The following is an 18,986-nucleotide window of genomic DNA, read 5'->3' on the forward strand; positions in this document are numbered from 1 at the left end:
TTGACCTCTCTGGAAGTGCCAGAGCTGCCAGAGGGTGGAGAATAAACATCCACCTAAACTTCATTCCCATGACCTTAGCTCCTCTTATCCAAGCCTTAGATTTTGAAAATCTGAACCACATATCACCTGGTCCTCCTCGTATCCGCCCACCTTCATCCCTCCTTGCACACTCAGATAAATGGTGTAAGACCATGTTCAACATCTACCTTAAAGATGACAGTGGCCTTGAAGGGCGAGCCTGGCAGCTGTCGAATATCTCAGGTTGTCCTTACTGTCAGATTGTGTAAGGGGGTGGGCGCATCCTCCCAGTTCTCATGAAAGTAGTGTCAACTAGCCTGCATCATGTGCAACACAGCCATGACATGCGAGAGACTGGGCAGCAAAGAGGGATGCGAGAGACTGGGCAGCAAAGAGGGACAGATCTGACTAGAAGTCCACCGATTAATCGGCATGGCCGATTAATTAGGGCCGATTTAAAGTTTTCATAACAATCGGCGATCGCCATTTTTGGACGCCGATTACATTGCACTGCGTGGCTGGCTGACCACCTGTTACGCGAGTGCAGCAAGGAGCCATGGTAAGTTGCTAGCTAGCATTGAAATGATCTTATAAAAAACAATCAATCTTAACATAACTACACATGGTTGATGATTTTACTAGTTTAACTAGCTTGTCCTGCGTTGCAAATAATCAATGCGGTGCCTGTTAATTTATCATCGAATCACAGCCTACTTCGCCAAACGGGTGAGGATTTAACAAGCGCATTCGCGAAAGCACTTTTGTCGCTACAATGTACCTAACCATAAACATCAATGCCTTTCTTAAAATCAATACACAAGTATATATTTTTCAACCTGCATATTTAGTTCAAATAAAGGAATGTTAGCAGGCCATATTAGCTCGGGAAATTTTTTCACTTCTCTTGCGTTCAGTGCAAGCAGAGTCAGGGTATATGCAGCAGTTTGGGCCACCTGGCTCGTTGCGAACTGTGTTAAGACCATTTCTTCCTAACAAAGACCGTAATTAAATTTGCCAGAATTGTATATAATTATGACATAACATTGAAGGTTGTGCAATGTAACATAAATATTTAGACTTATGGATGCCAGCCGTTCGATAAAATACGTTACGGTTCCGTATTTCACTGAAAGAATAAACATTTTGTTTTCGAAATGATAGTTTCCGGATTTGACCATATTAATGATCAAAGGCTCGTATTTGTGTGTTTATTATATTATAATTAAGTCTATGATTTGATATTTGATAGAGCAGTCTGACTGAGCGGTGGTAGGCAGCAGCAGGCTCGTAAGCACTCATTCAAACAGCAGCTCTTAGCAATGCTGGGATGCAAAGCGCTGTTTATGACTTCAAGCCTATCAACTCCAGAGATTAGTCTGGCAATACTATAGTGCCTGTAAGAACCCCCAATAGTCAAAGGGATATGATATACAAATGGTAGAGAGAGAAATAGTCCTATAATTACTACAACCTAAAACTTCTCATCTGGGAATATTGAGGACTCATGTTAAAAGGAACCACCAGCTTTCATATGTTCTCATGTTCTGAGCAAGGAACTTAAACGTTAGCTTTTTTACATGGCACATATTGCACTTCTACTTTCTTCTCCAACACTTTGTTTTTGCATTATTTAAACCAAATTGAACATGTTTCATTATTTGAGAGTAAATTGATTTTAATGTATTATATTAAGTTAAAATTAAAGTGTTCATTCAGTATTATTGTAATTGGCATTATTACACACAAATGTATATATATCTATAAAATAAATAAATAGCCCGATTAATCAGTATCTGCTTTTTTTGGACCTGTAATAAAATCGGTATCGGTATTGCCGTTGAAAAATCATAGTCGGTCGACCTCTAGATCAGACCCAAGAGAAAACACAAGCAAGAGACTAATGAGAAGTCCAGTTTAGTCATGCCTGCCTAACGCCACCATGCCGAGTGTCATTGTCATGTTGTCGGGGCAGGAGTGGAAGCAGACTGGAAGAAATTGCGTCTGGAGTTGGTTTTGCCCTCCAGAGAAACAGGCAGTAAATGTCTGAGCGCCTTAGACTAGATTGGCATAGGAATTGTGACAGACAACTATGCCGTAGCTGGTCAAAACGATGCACTTCCTGATGTAATATGGTCAGTGTTCTTAGTCCTGTTTTGAGTCGTGAATATTCTAACACCATCGAGAGAGAGAGAGCCTGGGCCTCGGGGGGGGGGGGGCTGATCTGAGCTCATGTGAGAGTCATGGGCCTGGAAGATTGTGCTGGGGCTCTAGGCTCGCCAGCTTTATTCCCTCTTGTCCTTACATTCTCAATCCCACTCTGTCCAGCCATGCACAGATTTACTACATACAGCTGCCTTTCCCTTGCAGAAACACTCACACAAGGAAGAAAAACGTAGAGCCTGGAGGATGAAGGAAGAAAAAGCCATTGCTCTTTGGCTTGTGCTGAACTCATCAAGTCCACAGACTTGCCTTAATGCGTTGGGTCAGGTTAAATATGAGGAGTTTGAGGATGTGGCGGACAGAGGCGTTTGTTATCGTCTGAGGCCAGTGTGACAGGGCAGTGACAAAGTAAGAGCAACGTGACAAGGTCAGCGAGAACATGAGGCACGTAGAGGCAAGGAGAACCACTGACTCTGTATTTGTGAACACCTTGTCAACCATCCGAACCAGGAGGAAAGACACACTTGGTAGCTGCAGGAAGGCACTTGACATTAGCTTGTGAAAATCCTTCGGAGGGAGGGGTCTCCTTATAGTCACAGCATCCAATGACAGGAATGCAGGGAGCAGACGTAATCTCTTGCATTCATAACATCTTAACGGGCTGCGTCTAGTCAATCAAGTTCGGAGGAAATAGTTTGTGCTTTAAGGAACCTTCCGGGCCTTTGCAACTAGCTAAAGAGCAGGTCTAATAGGCTTTCGCCACACTTGACTGCATGGCTGAGGCATTCCTTCATACCTCTGCCACCACCGATACTCTAATCCAGCCCCTGCTGTCATAAGATTGGTTTCCTAAAAACTTGAAAGCCCTGGAGCTCTGTACGGTCCAGAGGTGTGTTAAGCGAATTGTCTTATGTAAAAATAAAAAAATGAATAAAAAAACAGTGCTATAGATGAGGTGTTTGTGGTGTAACGTGGTGGCAGGGGTGCGAACCAGCCCTAGCCTAATGAAAACCCTCACAGCAGCCTCGTCCTGTCCCATCTGGCCACTCACCCACTGTGAGTAATGATACTTTGGATCGGAGGCATTGGCATCAACGCTGTGTGAAGTTCATCAAGTCGGCCATGAATCTCTGCTATGCTTAGGGAGGGTGCTGGACAGGAGGTCTAGGCCTGCCTGGAATGTTCCATGGGTCATTCCAGAGACGACAAGTCGCCTATTTTGATTTATATTATAGCTGGGCCACTATCTGCATGGGATTGAGGAGAAAACAAAGTCTACCATCAATGCTAGCAGTGCACAATATACTAAATATTCCAAGTTCAGCTAGCACACACAAGCCATTGATTTAGGGCTTGTGTACATGCTTGCTGGAGAGACTGGTTGGGACTGGGACTCTGGTACTTTTAAAACAGACCACAGCCTTTCTGCAGTCATGTCAGCACATTTCCAAAGCCTGTGTCCAAACACAGACAACACCCTGAAAGAGATGGCTTTCATGTGTGCAGACACCAGGGGTGACGGCTGGGTCAATGTAAAGGAACACTTCGATTCAGAACAGATGGCTTGGCCGTTTATGCACAAAGACAAATGGCTCAAAACCACTGGACTTCGTCAAGAGGCAGTAAGTTTCCTTTTTTTTGTTTTTACAAAAACTGTGAAACTAGTCTGAACGTGGCACCTCTGCTTTGGTCCATTTTAGCTTTTGGCTGAAGTTTCCTTATTTATAATTTATCACACCCGGGTTCCTGACCCATGCTCATTGAAATTAATGGGACATCTTTTTTCCTTACACATTTTTGCAGTGGCAGGCGTCCAAGCAGATGATTCATTTAATATAACAGGGCTATGCTGCAGGCGGTGTGCCAGAGCTGTTTGCATGCCAAGAGCTGAATTGTTCGTCTCCTTTTTGTATATGAAAAGATTCCACACAGTAGCCTCTCAGAAATTCTGAACAAGCCCTTGAGAGGGGAAAGTCAGCTCAATGCAAGTATGTAAGGTAACTTACGGGTTTAAAAAGGTGGAATGTTAGGAATCTAACATCTTTTCTCAAACTGTAGGTAGGGGGCTTGAGATAAAGCTGCTGACAGATCTCAACTGTCAGCTTTATTGAATTAACCTCAGCAAGATCACCCCCTCTAAATGGCCTCTGCATAGGCCCAATTTTTGAGATTGACACAGTTGGTATGGGTAGAGTGACACTTCATCAGGTGGCTGTAAATCTGATGGATGCTGACAGTAAATTAGAGTGGCTCTGACAGACAGATGCTTAAAGATGACGTGAGCCCACTTTGGCCTCTGGACTTTGACCACCTGTTAAACCGTGGCACCAAAGTTGTTGCTATGTTGGTCGTACACTGATGGAGTGGCCAAGTCATCTAACTGGTAGGTGTCAAACTCTTAAGTCACTGTTTGTACGGTACAAACCTTCTGCGCGTCATCCCATTTCTGACACCAATGTGCAAAAGAAATTACAGACAATCAACACTTCACAGAGTGGTGCAGATGACATCAACAATTTGGTGGCTTTAAGTTGAGAGGCCTTCCATTGTCGTCATTCGTCTCACAGATAACTGCAAAGCCTGGACAGATGGATTCATTCCATCTGCAGTAGCAGACAAGTGGTCCACGCAGACTAAAGGAGCTCCTGTCTACCATCTGCAGCCACTCCTATAAAAAGGTTGAAAGGTATTACTTTAAACCCTCCCGCCAAAACTATTCTCAATGGAATCAGATCTAAACAGTGCAAAAAGAGAACGCTGCCCAAGCATATTGTGGCCAGTTTATAGCGTCTATAAAAATGCAGACAGGGTCTCCAAGTTGGCAGAGGCGTTGGCAGGATACCAAAAGTCAGACTATAGCAGTGTCCTCAGATGGCAGAAAGAGAGAAGGCTCTAAGCCAGGGGATCCAGCCTGGCAGCAGGGCCGCTTCCTCCAGCTGTTGCCCATGGGAGAACGTGCCCGTGTTTTTAATACATTTGAAGTATGTTGTGGAAATGGGTCCCTAGACGCACTACAAACAAAATCACTTTATATGGGAGGTATTTGTCCGCCTGCTCAGTTCGGTCAATATTATGGCAACCTGGTGCACTTTGGCTAATCAACTACTTTTGTTCCAGCGTTTTGATTTATTTTTTAAAACAGGCTTGTAGTTTCGTCCGAGTGTCCAGAGTAAGAGCGGCCATCTCTCAAAGAGCTCCATTAATCATCAACGGGCGCACGGAGAGTGAGCCTCAAGCAATTAGGTAGTGGCTGCTTTTGACAGGAGGAAAGCCTAATCACCATTAGAACAAAAAGCAAGGCAGAGCAAAGAGCTCCTATTGACCGACCCCTCGTTTTCCCCCAATAAGAACAGGGCCTCTGAGCTCTTACCAGCGCATGGACTGAAACCAGAGGTATGTTTACTCTGCGTCTATGACATCAGGGAATAAGGAACTCTGACATGTGACCCCTGTACGGAAAGGAGAGGGACAGAGAGAGAAAGAGGTTGCCTATTCACATGCTCTTTGCACACAGGACATTTTCTGAATACCTTGGGAAAGGGCATTATTGCCTCATCACCATCCCCTGGGCGGCCTGTTTCAAAACCCCACCAGCTCAGGCTCCATTCTACGGAGGTTAATGGCCCACAGAAGACGTGGTTCGCTCGCCATGCCTTTGTGGAGATGAATGATTTCCGTATTCGGGTTGGACTACATTGCCCGGCTTTTTTTCTCTCGCCACAGCTCAGTACATGTGAAAGGACATGACAAATTGAGTCTGCTGAGCGAGCAAGGAAACACGATAACGCGTAGCCCCTCTAATCTGTGAAAGAGAGAAAATGGCTAGTGCTAATAGTTCATATGAAACAGATTAGGCCCTGTTGATGATGGAAATGTGTGATTCCTTGGTGAGGTGTGTCACAGTTGTAGTCGGGGAGGGCCGTGACCCATAGGAAGTTCTATCAACTTCATTAGATTGCTTTGAAGGCGGGAGAGGAAGTATAGCATGACATACCCCCCTCCATGCGCTTCCCCTCATCTCATCTCCTGACACGAGAGTGAGGGATCTCGCTGATGGGGTTCAATAACAAACTTGGCTTTCACATGTTCCCCCCCCCCTCCTTTCTCCGCGGTTGGTTGTTTCCAAGGCGCTCAGCAGATGTTGCCACCGGCCCGGCCGCGAGACCCAAACGACGTGAAAAGCCAGGCCGATGATGTCATGGAATCCTGCCTGATTGTCAAGACACAGAGATCCTTTCTGTGAGAACCAGAGGGGGAGGTTTGGTTCAAAACATGAAGGGGAGGGGTTGGGACTGGGGAGTGTGGGTGAAAGGGACCCCACTGCACACATCCGACAGACACACAGGCTCATCCAGAGAGAAGACCCCCCCCTACTAGGACCCTGAGAGCTATCCCAAGGAGGTGGATGCTGCATCACCGCCTGCTGTAACTGCAGTCTAATCCTTCAGGACGATTCCCAGGACAGCAACTAAATATGACACACTCTCAGTCAATTTTTGTTATCCCTTGAGACACTGAAGGCTCCACTGACCACTGGATTACTGTTGGCTAAACAGCTTTTCTTCACACATTTGGGGGAGAGAGTGGCGCAGCAGTCTAAAGCAATGATTTGCAGTGCTAGAGGCATCACTACAGACCCGGGTTCGATCCCGGGCTGTATCACAACCAGCCACAAGTGGTCCAGCGTCAATGTAAATAAAAATTAAGGGAAGGTTTGGCAGGGTAGTCAGTCATTGTAAATAAGAATGTTCTTCACTGACTTGCCTAGTTAAATAGATATAAACAAAATATATACGGTTGAAGTCGGAGGTTACATACAATTAGGTTGGAGTCTTTAAAACTCATTTCTCAACCACTCCACAAATTTCTTGTTAACAAACAATAGTTTTGGCAAGTCGGTTAGGACATCTACTTTGTGCATGACAAGTCATTTTTCCAAAAATTGTTCACAGATTATTTCACTGTATCACAATTCCAGTGAGTCAGAAGTTTACATACACTAAGTTGACTGCGCCTTTAAAACAGTTGGAAAATTCCAGAAAATGATGTCATGTCTTTAGAAGTTTCTGATAAATGATGTCACTTAGCCTGAGTCAATTGTAGGTGTAGCTGTGGATGCATTTCAAGGCCTACCTTCAAACTCAGTGTCTCTTTGCCGGACATCATGGGAAAATAAAAATAAATCAGAAAAGACCTCAGGAAAACAAATTGGAGACCTCCACAAGTCCGGTTGATCTTTGGGTAACAATTTCCAAATGCCTGAAGGTACCACGTTCATCTGTACAAACAATAGTACGCAAGTATAAACATCATGGGACCACGCAGCCGTCATGGCGCTCAAGAAGGAGATGCATTCTGTCTCCTAGAGATGAACGTACTTTGGTGCGAAAAGTGCAAGTCAATCCCAGAACAACAGCAAGGGACCTTGTGAAGATGCTGGAGGAAACGGGTACAAAAGTATCTATATCCACAGTAAAACGAGTGCTATATCGACATAACTTGAAAGGCCGCTCAGCAAGGAAGAAGCCACTGCTCCAAAACCACCGTAAAAAAAGCCGGGCTACGGTTTGCAACTGCTCAATCCTATAGACAATTTGTGGGCAGAACTGAAAAAACGTGTGCGAGCAAGGAGGCCTATAAACCTGACTCAATTACACCAGCTCTGTCAGGAGGAATGGGCCAAAATTCACCCAACTTAATGTGGGAAGCTTGTGGAAGGCAACCTGAAACGTTTGACCCATGTTAGACAATTTAAAGGCAATGCTACCAAATACTAAGAGTGTATGAAACCTTCTGATCCACTGGGAATATGATGAAATAAATAAAAGCTGAAATAAATCTCTACTCTCATTCTGACATTTCACATTCTTAAAATAAAGTGGTGATCCTAACTGACCTAAGACAGGGAATGTTTACTATGATTAAATGTCAGGAATTATGAAAAATGGAGTTTAAATGTATTTGGCTAAGGTGTATGTAAACCTCTGACAGTATATGCATACAAATACATATATACAGTGGGGCAAAACATTATTTAGTCAGCCACCAATTGTGCAAGTTCTCCCACTTAAAAAGATGAGGCCTGTAATTGTCATCATAGGTACACTTCAACTATGACAGACAAAATGAGGGAAAAGAAAATCCAGAAAATCACATTGTAGGATTTTTAAATGAATTTATTTGCAAATTATGTTGAAAATTACAGGCCTCATCTTTTTAAGTGGGAAAACTTTCACAATTGGTGGCTGACTAAATACTTTTTTGCCCCACTGTATGTCTGATGTGATATGTATGTACATATATATATATATATATATATATATATATATATACACACAAAAAATGGCGATATGAAAAGAAAATACAAAAAAAAAACACATTTCTGTCATACAGCTCTTTGTCATGTGTAACTTTATATGCAATTTAGCAGACGCTTTTATCCAAAGCGACTTACAGTCATGTGTGCATACATTCTACTTATGGGTGGTCCCTTTGGCATAGGGCTGAAACTATGTGAAGAACTGAATACCCTTATGGATATTATAGGCCTAACCTACTTTTATTAATTAGAGCAGGCCTGGAAAGATCCAAAAGAGAGGAAGCGATGTGGAAATAAATGTGATGGATTTCACCAGAGAGAACAGTAGTGCTCGCACTACCGACTCTTTGTTCTCTATATTTAAAACAGTGGGTTATTTTGATTTCATTAGTATGCTGTCTGAGGCATGTGATTGTTCCTGTTATTAAACCAGCACTCTTTTAACAGTAACCATGGTAAGGAAAAGGCTTCAGACTTAAAAGCTCTAAATATTTAGTCTAGTTTAGTCTTTTTGTTTGTTTTTCCAAGGCTTTCTTTTACACCACCTATTTAGCCCTGTTACGAACCTAGGCTAATTCCTTGAAATTTGTTTACAAACTAAACTACAAATGGTTGCACACTTATACAACGAGTACAGCCTTCAAGCTACCTACAACATTACATGGCCAAAAGGTACTGTATATGGACACCCCTTCAAATCAGTGAGTTCCAAACTTCCTCTGGAAGCAACGCCAGCACAATAACTGTTCGTTGGGAGCTTCATGAAATGGGTTTCCATGGCTGAGCAGCCACACACAAGCCTAAGATCACCCTGCACAATAGCAAGATTCGGCTGGAGTGGTGTAAAGTTCGCCGCCATTTCCCCTGCTCCAGAGTCCAATGCATTCTCTGGAGTGATGAATCACGCTTCACCATCTGACAGTCCAACGGTTTAATCTGGGATTGGCGGATGCCAAGAGAACACTAGCTGCCCGAATGCATGGTGCCAACTGTAAAGTTTGGTGGAGGAAGAATAATGGCCTGGGGCTGTTTTCATGGTTCGGGCCTAGACCCCTTAGGGAAGGGACATCTTAAGAATACAGCATACAGTTACATTCCAACTTTGTGTCAATAGTTTGGGGAAGGCCATTTCCTGTTTCAGCATGACAATGCCCCTGTATACAAAGCGAGGTCCATACAGAACAATTTCATGAATTGGAATGCCGGCTGTGAGCCAGGCCTAACATGCTGACCACACAGCTCGCATGGCGTGCCCGAACGTTGCAAAAATAAAATGTACACCTACTGTTGAAGTCGGAAGTTTACATACGCTTAGGTTGGAGTCATTAAAAGTTGTTTTTCAACCACTCCAAATTTCTTGTTAACAAACTATAGTTTTGGCAAATCTACTTTATGCATGACAAGTCATTTTTCCAACAATTGTTTACAGACAGATTATTTCACAAATTGAGTTTAAACTTCTGACTTCAATTGTACATATTATTTCATCTACACTGTTCACAAGTGTATGCGTAGCCAGGGGATAAAATAATCCAGCCTCTCCCATCTCCTCATTGGTTTTTAGGAGCATGATTTAAAGATAAAGCTATTTCAACCTGCGTGTCTGGATCGCGTCTGGATCAACTAGCAATGTCACACGCGCATTCCCAGTCAAGCCAGCATGTAATCTTTCAACATCAGTGCCCGACCTCACTAATGCTCTTATGGCTGAATGGAAGCAAGTCCTCACAGTAATGTTCCATCAACTAGTGGAAAGTCTTCCCAGAAGAGTGGAGGCTGTTATTGCAGCAAAGGGGGCCTGGTTTAGACCTTATCTGTCAGAAAGATATCAGTTTGTCTCTGTGGATGGATGGGGACAATTATTTTATTTTTAAACTCGGAAAAAACAGAGATGCTAGTTCTAGGTCCCAAGAAACAAAAAGATCTTCAGTTGGATCTAGCAATTAATCTTGATGGTTGTACAGTCTTCTCAAATAAAACTGAAGGACCTCTGCGTTACTCTGGACCCTGATCTCTTTTGACGAACATATCAAGAATATTTCAAGGACAGCTTTTTTCCATCTTCGTAACATTGCAAAAATCTGAAACTTTTTGTCAAAAAATGATGCCGAAAAGTTAATCCATGCTTTTGTCACTTCTAGATTAGACTACGGCAATGCTCTACGTTCGGGCTAGGCGGATAAAGCACTAAATACACTTCAGTTAGTGCTAAACATGGCTGCTAGAATCCCCAAAAAATTGATCATATTACTCCAGTGCTAGCCTCTCTACACTGGCTTCCTGTTAAGGCTAGGGCTGACTTCAAGGTTTTACTGCTAACCTACAAAGCATTACGGTTTGGTCCTGCCGTAGCTACCTACGCATACACTACGGTCACAAGATGCAGGCCTCCTTTACTGTCCCTATAATTTCTAAGCAAACAGCTGGAGGCAAGGCTTTCTCCTATAGAGCTCCATTTTTATGGAATGATCTGCCTATCCATGTGAGAGACGCAGACTCGGACCCGACCTTTAAGTCTTTATTGAAGACTCATCTCTTCAGTAGGTCCTATGATTGAGTGTAGTCTGGCCCAGGCGTGCGAAGGTAAACGGAAAGGCACTGGAGCGACGAACCGCCCTTGCCGTCCCTGCCTGGCCAGTTCCCCTCTCTTCACTGGGATTCTCTGCCTCTGACCCTATTACGGGGGCTGAGACACTGGCTTACTGGTGCTCTTCCATGACGTCCATAGGAGGGGTGCGTCACTTGAGTGGGTTGAGTCACTGACATGATCTTCCTGTCCGGGTTGGCGCACCCCGTTTCAACATCTTGGCCATGTTCTGTAATAATCTCCACCCGGCACAGCCAGAGGAGGGAGGACTGGCCACCCCTCAGAGCCTGGTTCCTCTCTAGGTTTCTTCCTAGGTTCTGGCCTTTCTAGGGAGTTTTCCCTAGCCACCGTGCTTCTACATCTGCAATGCTTGCTGTTTGGGGTTTTAGGCTGGGTCTCTGTACAGCACTTTGCGACATCGGCTGATGTAGAAAGTGCTTTATAAATCTTAGCAGCAGCATCCACATACTTTTGGCCGTGTAGTGCATTTGCCCAGTGAATTCATTGGAACCTAGGCCTGAGACACAATTGAGCTATTTCAATACCACGTTGAAAACAGCAGCAGAGTTCAACGCTCGACGATGAGCTCTGTGTCATTCTTCCAAAATGACACGGGGGCTCTCTTTTTTGTTTTTACATGGCCAGGTCCTCTTACAGCTAATGGGGTTCATTTTGATGACTCATACATAGGCTAAGCCTTGGTTCTGGTGTTGATCCATGCGGACAGGGAGTTTCCCCCAGAGCAGGAGGCCTGTGGAATTCTGTAGGGCTGGGCCAGCCACCGCTAGGCCGGCCACCGCTAGGCCCTGCAATTATCTACATGCAAGAGTATGAAAATCACAGGACCGCGGGGATCGCACTTCACACCACTGTGCTCAGTACAGAGGGATACAGACAGAATGTTCTCAGAGCTTTCGTCTTTCATGCTTTATCGTCAGTGTGCAAAAAAACACAAGCCTCTGTATATTTCTCTACGTCTGTAACTGCATTGAAAGAGCTACACTCAGTGATGGTAAAATACAGTAACTTTGTAGCAACATGCAGAAAACACAGGTGCCATGTGCACAACTCAAATCTAGTTCCAGGCTGAATATACAGGTTCATAATCTCATGGCGGTTGGCGTACTAACAAAAAAAGCAACCCAACCAAATGATATGAGAAATCTGGAATCTGGACAGCTTAGCAGGGTTATTAGTCAAGTGCTTACTTCAGCATTACAGCCAGATAACTTCATTAAATCACATTATTTACAGGAATTTGATACAAGGCCAACCCAAACAAACAGATTACATCTAAACTAGGCTCAGGCTAGAGCCTCAATTGAGGCATACAGACAGACCGCGATGGTAATTTAATGTCCCTGGTAAAAGTCTAATGGTCCAAATACCACTAGTGAAGCAAAGAGACTGCCAAATCTAACAAATTGTGAACCGTCATTCAACTCCAGCTAACTCCATGACATCCATGCCTTATGTCAGGGTTCCCCAACCGGCAGCCCACAGGTCATTCTATTTGGCCCCCCAAGTTTTCTGAGCAAAATAATATACGGTGCATTCGGAAAGTATTGAGACCCTTTGACTTTTTCTACATTGTGTTACGTTACAGCCTTATTAAAAAAAATGTCATTTACATACAATAGCCCATAATGGCAAAGCAAAAACTGAATTTTTGACATTTTTGCAAATTTGAAATACGTGAACAAACTGAAACCCTTTACTCAGTACTTTGTTGAAGCACCTTTGGCAGAGATCACAGCCTCAAGTCTTCTTGGGTATGACGCTACAAGCTTGGCACACCTGTATTTGGGGAGTTTCTCCCATTCTTCTCCGCAGATGCACTCAATCTGTGTCAGGTTGGATGGGGAGTGTCGCGGCACAGCTATTTCCAGGTCTCTCCAGAGATGTTTGATCGGGTTCAAGTCCGGACTCTGGCTGGACCACTCAAGGACATTCAGAGACTTGTCCCGAAGCCACTCCTGCATTGTCTTGGCTGTGTGCTTAGAGTCGTTGTCCTGTTGGAAGGTGAACCTTCGCTCCAGTCTGAGGTCCTGAGCGCTCTGGTGTTCACCAAGGATCTCTTGCTTTGTTCATCTTTCCCTCGATCCTGATTAGTCTCCCTGTCCCTGCTGCCCAAAAACATCCCCACAGCACGTTGCTGCTACAATAGGGATGGTGCTAGACTAGGCACTTGGCATTTAGGCCAAAGAGTTCAATCTTGGTTTCATCTGACCAGAGAATCTTGTTTCTCATGGTCTGAGAGTCCTTTAGGTGCCTTTTGGCAAACTCCAAGCAGGCTGCCATGTGTCTTTTACTGAGGAGTGGCTTCCGTCTGGTCACTCTACCATAAAGATCTGATTGGTGGAGTGCTGCTGAGATGGTGTTCCTTCTGGAAGGTTCTCCCATCTCCACAGAAGAACTCTGGAGCTCTGTCAGTGACCATCGGGTTCTTGGTCACCTCCCCGACCAAGGCCTTTCTCCCAGATTGCTTAGTTTGATTGGGCGGCCAGCTCTAGGAACAGTCTTTGGGGTTCCAAACGTCTTCCAATTAAGAATGATGGAGGCAACTGTGTTCTTGGGGACCTTCAATGCTGCAAAAATGTTTTGGTACCCTTCCCCAGATCTGTGCCTCGACACAATCCTGTCTCTGAGCCCTACAGACAATTCCTTCAACCTTGTTGCTTGGTGTTCTCTCTGACATGCACTGTCAGCTGTGGGAGCTTATATAGACAGGTGTGTGCCTTTCCAAATCATGTCCAATCAATTTAATTTACCACAGGTGAGCTCCAATCAAGTTGTAGAAACATAATTATCAATGAAAACAGAATACACCAGAGCTCAATTTTGAGTCTCATAGGAAAGGGTCTGTCTGAATACTTATGTAAAAAAGGTATGTGTTTTTTATTTGTAATACAATTCCAAAAATGTCTAAAAACCCGTTTTCGCTTTGTCATTATTGGGTATCATGTGAAGACTGATGAGGAAAACATTTATTTAGTGCATTTAAAAATAAGGCTGTAACTTAACAAAATGTGGAAAATGGGAAGGGGTCTGAATACTTTCCGAATGCAATGTGTGTGTATATTTTTTTTTTTTATATATATTTTTTTATTGTTGTACAGACTAAAAACACCAGGAAATGATCTCAGTGATTTTAATTTAAGAAATATGTTCCCAATTATTCCCACACATAAGAGAGAAACGTGATCGCATATAAATGTTTTAGTCAAACGTATCAGTTTGGTCTTCTTTCGTTCAATTTGTCGTCTACAAATGATTCGTAATTATGTGCTGGCAACCAGACACTCCGCTCAAGAAAATCTAAAATAACTCTGCAGCCAATCAGATACCCTGAAGAGACGATTCTACAGACATTTTACATGCTTTGTTTGAGTATAGGTTGTCCACAATGGATAGTCATTAAAGAAAAAAAATGGATCAACAGTGAGGACATAGCAACACATGGTTAGCTAGAGACGTTCCAATGATTGAGATGTGAAACATATGTTGACCTTTAGGCCTAACAGGCCTCAATTTGCAGTTAAAAATTATCTGAAACCAGATCATCTAATATGCTGCAATTGACTCCTTTTTTCTTTTAAAATCTAAGAAACTAGGGCTCATAGTGGGTGTATTTGGGGCTTTAGACGAAGGATGCTTGTGACCAGTCACCAGAAGGCTACTTCCCTAGCAGCTGGTCACTGGGCAGTGTGCACAGTGATTTGACTCATATGTGGCTTAGCCAAACACTTTGAAGTGAGTGCCTTTAGCTAATCTCAGACGCAACGGCCGGTCATGCGACGCAAAGCCACATTCTGAATGTCCCTTTTATTCGCTAAAACATTAGAATCTCATACAAAGCTCAAATACCTTCTATAAAAAGGGCAATGGCTTTGACGTTGAAGAGGGCTCACATACTTCTTATCGGTTTAATCAAATCTCAGAGGAGTTGAATATACTTGTCCTTGGGTGAACATGGTGCCATTTAGATGGTTGAGTACGGTGTTTGCAATGTCTAGTCTGACTGGTGCCCTTTAGAATGTGCAGTGGCAGAAGTTCCTATCCCAAGACTGTGGCAGGCATGTTCAGAGAATTATGTGGATAAACAAGGCTGAGATATTCCACTCATAAAATCACACTGGAATCTCCCCTCTTTCTGTGTCAGTAAAGCAGAGACGAACCACGGAGACGGCTACCAAGAACAAAATGGACTAAAGCGATTAGGTACATCCATTTGAATTTAATAACCTTTTGACAGCATCCCTTTTGATTTAAACAAAACTTTCCAAACACGTTTGTCCAAGTGGTCAGAATGGGACTTTTTGGACCTGAATGACAAAACATTCAAGAGTTAAAGGTGATCAAAGTTGATTCATTTGGAATAACCCGCCAAACCACGAGACATCCATGTCTTCATCATTTAAAAGCTTGTCAAACTATCTGATCATTTTTTTTGTTTTTTTTAAATAAGTCATTTTTAAACCTTTAACGTCAATTATCAAAAAGCGTATAACTTCAGATTGATTTCAGAATCGCATATGTTGTAGCTTAAACCTTAGTTCACATCAACCTTAGTTCACATCATCGGAGTTTGTGTTGTGCCTGCCATCAGTTGAGACAACATACTCTTAAATACAGGGAGGGTGTCATTTCAATCATAGAATGAACCTATCCCTTCAGATGACTGCAGTCTGACTGAGCGGTGGTAGGCAGCAGCAGGCTCGTAAGCATTCATTCAAACCGCACATTCCTCTGTTAGCCAGCAGCTTTTCGCAATGCTTGAAGCACAGCGCTGTTTATGACTTCAAGCCTATCAACTCCCAAGATTAGACTGGCAATACTATAGTGCCTATAAGAACATCTAATAGTCAAAGGTCTGTGAAATACAAATGGGAGAAATAGTCCTATAATAACTACAACCTAAAACTTCTTAACTGGGAATATTGAAGACTCATGTTAAAAGAAACCACCAGCTTTCATAGGTTCTCATGTTCTGAGCAAGGAACTTAAACGTTAGCTTTTTTACATGGCACATATTGCACTTCTACTTTCTTCAAATTGAACATGTTTCATTATTTATTTCAGATTAAATTGATATTATTTATGTATTATATTAAGTTAAAATAAAAGTGTTCATTGTTCATTTAGTATCGTTGTAATTGTCATTATTACAAATATATATATATAAAAATCGGTATCTGCTTTTTTTGGGTGCTCCAATAAATCAGTATCGGCGTTGAAAATCATAATCGGTCGACTTCTAGTGTGAATAATTTCTGAAGGCACTGTATATGGAAAAATAATAATAAGTTTATGCATTTTTAGATAGGTGTTAAAGGTAACAACAAAAAATGTCCAGCAATGATAAAGTAGTTTGATAACCCTGTTTGTAAAACTTTTAAATTATATGAATCTGAACTGTTTATATTTTCTAGTGATGAAGACATGGATGTCTCATGGTATGGTGGGGTACGCAAAATGCGTCAACTTTGAACATTTCTCTCTCATGAATGTTTTGTCATTCAGGCCCAAAAAGTCACTTCTGAGCACTTCTACAATGGGCAAAAATATGTATGGAAGGTTTTGTTCAAATCAAACGGGGTCCTGTCAAAAAACGTGATTGAATACAAATGGATCTAGCCTAATTCAGGGGTGAAGTTTGGAGTTTCAAAGCACCAATGACAAAGTCTTGATGTATTTTTATTGCCGTCGCTGAGTGGAAAGGGCACAGTGGTGTATGCAGGCTATGCTGTAATGATCATGTGTTTCATGAAACTTTACAACATGGAGGGTGATGCATCGAAGTCACAGCTACAACTGAAGACAATTTGGCAATGGCTCTGTGTCAAGTCATAGGCCAATGCTTAGAGAAATGTAGATACTTAAGTAAAAAAGACCAATAGTGTGTTTGTAAAATGCATTCATTAGTACTGTAATTGTTATGATGTGGTCCCAAGACTAGGCCTAGTGAAGACTGCCTGAAAACAGAGGGAGAAAAAGCGCTTGAATGTTTCATTACAGAACCCATCTGCTTACTTTAAGATTTAGCAGGCACATCACAAGGTGTGGCCGCCCACATTGCAGTTCAAACACTCATCAAAGATATGACTTGAGCAGTGGTGGAAAAAGTACAACACTGTCATACTTGAGTAAAAGTAAAGATAGCTTCGAAAAACACTCAGGTAAAAGTGAAATACACACAGTAAAATACTACTTGAGTAAAAGCCTAAAAGTGTTTGGTTTTAAATATACTTAAGTATCAAAAGTAAATGGAATTGCTCAAATGTACTTAAGTATCAAAATTTAAAAAATAAATCATTTCAAATTCATTATATTGAGAAACCTGACAAACAATTGTATTATTATTTCTCTTTAAGGATAGCCTGGGGCACTCCAACATAATTTACAAACAAAGCATGTCTTTAGTGAGTCTGCCAGATCAAAAGGCAGTCAGGATGACCAGGGATAAGTGCGTGAATTGAACCATTTTCCTGTCCTACTAAGCATTCAAAATGTAACAAGTACTTTTGGGTGTCAGGGAAAATGTATGGAGTAAAAAGTACATTATTTTATTTAGGAATGTAGTGAAGTAAAAGTAGTAAAAATGATAAAATAGTCAAGTAAAGTGCAGATACCCCCCCAAAAAGTAGTCAAGTAGTACTTTAAAGTATTTTTACTTAAGTACTTTACACCACTGGACTTGAGTGACCTTTGCTGTGGAGAAAATGCAAGCCCACTACTATAGCAGCCATGCATACTTCAGCATTCTCAAACCAAACAACAACAAACAATGGAAGCATAATTTGGCAGCTGGGACCCTGTATTCATGGAAGAACATTGGAGTGCACCAATCATTGTTTGGTTCCAACCAAGTGCACTGCGACATTGGGGAATCCATTGAAAGGATTTGCATTAGCTTACACTGATGTGCACAATCCAAAATACATGTTGCAACTTTTAACTGCTGGACAACATCCCACAACATTTCATTAAATGTAAATTAAATTTAAGGTGAACTTGTGGTGCAGACAAATGTCTACATAATGACAGCAGGGATGGAGATGTGGCAGTACGAAAGGCCAAAACCGTGATATTTGAATATGAATTAATCTAGAAATTGAACATTTTCCTGTATTATATTTTCAATTTTTTCACAAGTATGGAAACAGTCATAGTAAGCAAAAAAAGGTTATTCAGGCTGACAGACAAACTCACAGACAACTTGACAAACTGGATGGATAGATGCCCCCCTGTATTACCCCTGTAATTATTAAGCACGTATAGTACCTGCCAAGTTCTTTGCCCGGAATGATGGTGTAGTGGTCAGTGAATAGTTCATTCTTGATAGGAGTTTTGATTTCGGAGAGTAGCCCACATCGGTTCTGGTTTGGTTCGGCTGCCTGACCATAGTGGCAACGCGTACGGCTTCTTGTCTCGCTGGTCCGGGGACTATATTCAGGAATCATCGCGTCGATTCGGTTTTACAGCTTGTTATCTCCTGTCACTTTTAAACAAACCTAACAGCTACTGCCACCAAACTTCACTAGCTAATAGATGGCTAGTAAACGTCGCCTACAAAGTGACCACAAAAATAGCAGTACTTCGCTGCTTAGGAGTGATAAAATAAGACCGCATGCCTCACGGATATTTCAGATGAGAAAACTGTTACTTTCATGTTCAATTAAATTATGTCGAAGGGCGCAACAATGTATCAATATTTTCAACTTCACTAAATGTTTGTAACCGGGCGATCTGTTCTAACTTCGCTCGCTCATCAGTATGAACAACGGATGAATGAATACAAGTTTACCAGTCAGATACTTTGCTCTCAGTCACCATGGTAACACTCTTGATTGACAAGTAATTTGACCAAATAGGGTGGCGCATGCTACTTTACTACAAGCA

The 18,986-nt window shown here is 42.3% G+C and overlaps 1 protein-coding gene across 1 annotated transcript in view; it reads right to left on the minus strand.

The window, feature by feature from the left end:
* The window catches only part of LOC124039680 (serine/threonine-protein kinase 17A-like), a 38,482-nt gene extending 19,594 nt beyond the window's left edge, over positions 1 to 18,888 (minus strand). Inside the window, exon 1 of the mRNA XM_046355901.1 lies at positions 18,369 to 18,888. Coding sequence (XP_046211857.1) covers positions 18,369 to 18,547 — 179 coding nt within the window. The 5' untranslated portion in view covers positions 18,548 to 18,888. The remainder of the gene's footprint in view (positions 1 to 18,368) is intronic.
* Between the last annotated feature and the right edge of the window lie 98 nt (positions 18,889 to 18,986).

Source organism: Oncorhynchus gorbuscha, linkage group LG07, assembly GCF_021184085.1.
Source record: "Oncorhynchus gorbuscha isolate QuinsamMale2020 ecotype Even-year linkage group LG07, OgorEven_v1.0, whole genome shotgun sequence".
NCBI classification, from domain to species: domain Eukaryota; kingdom Metazoa; phylum Chordata; class Actinopteri; order Salmoniformes; family Salmonidae; genus Oncorhynchus; species Oncorhynchus gorbuscha.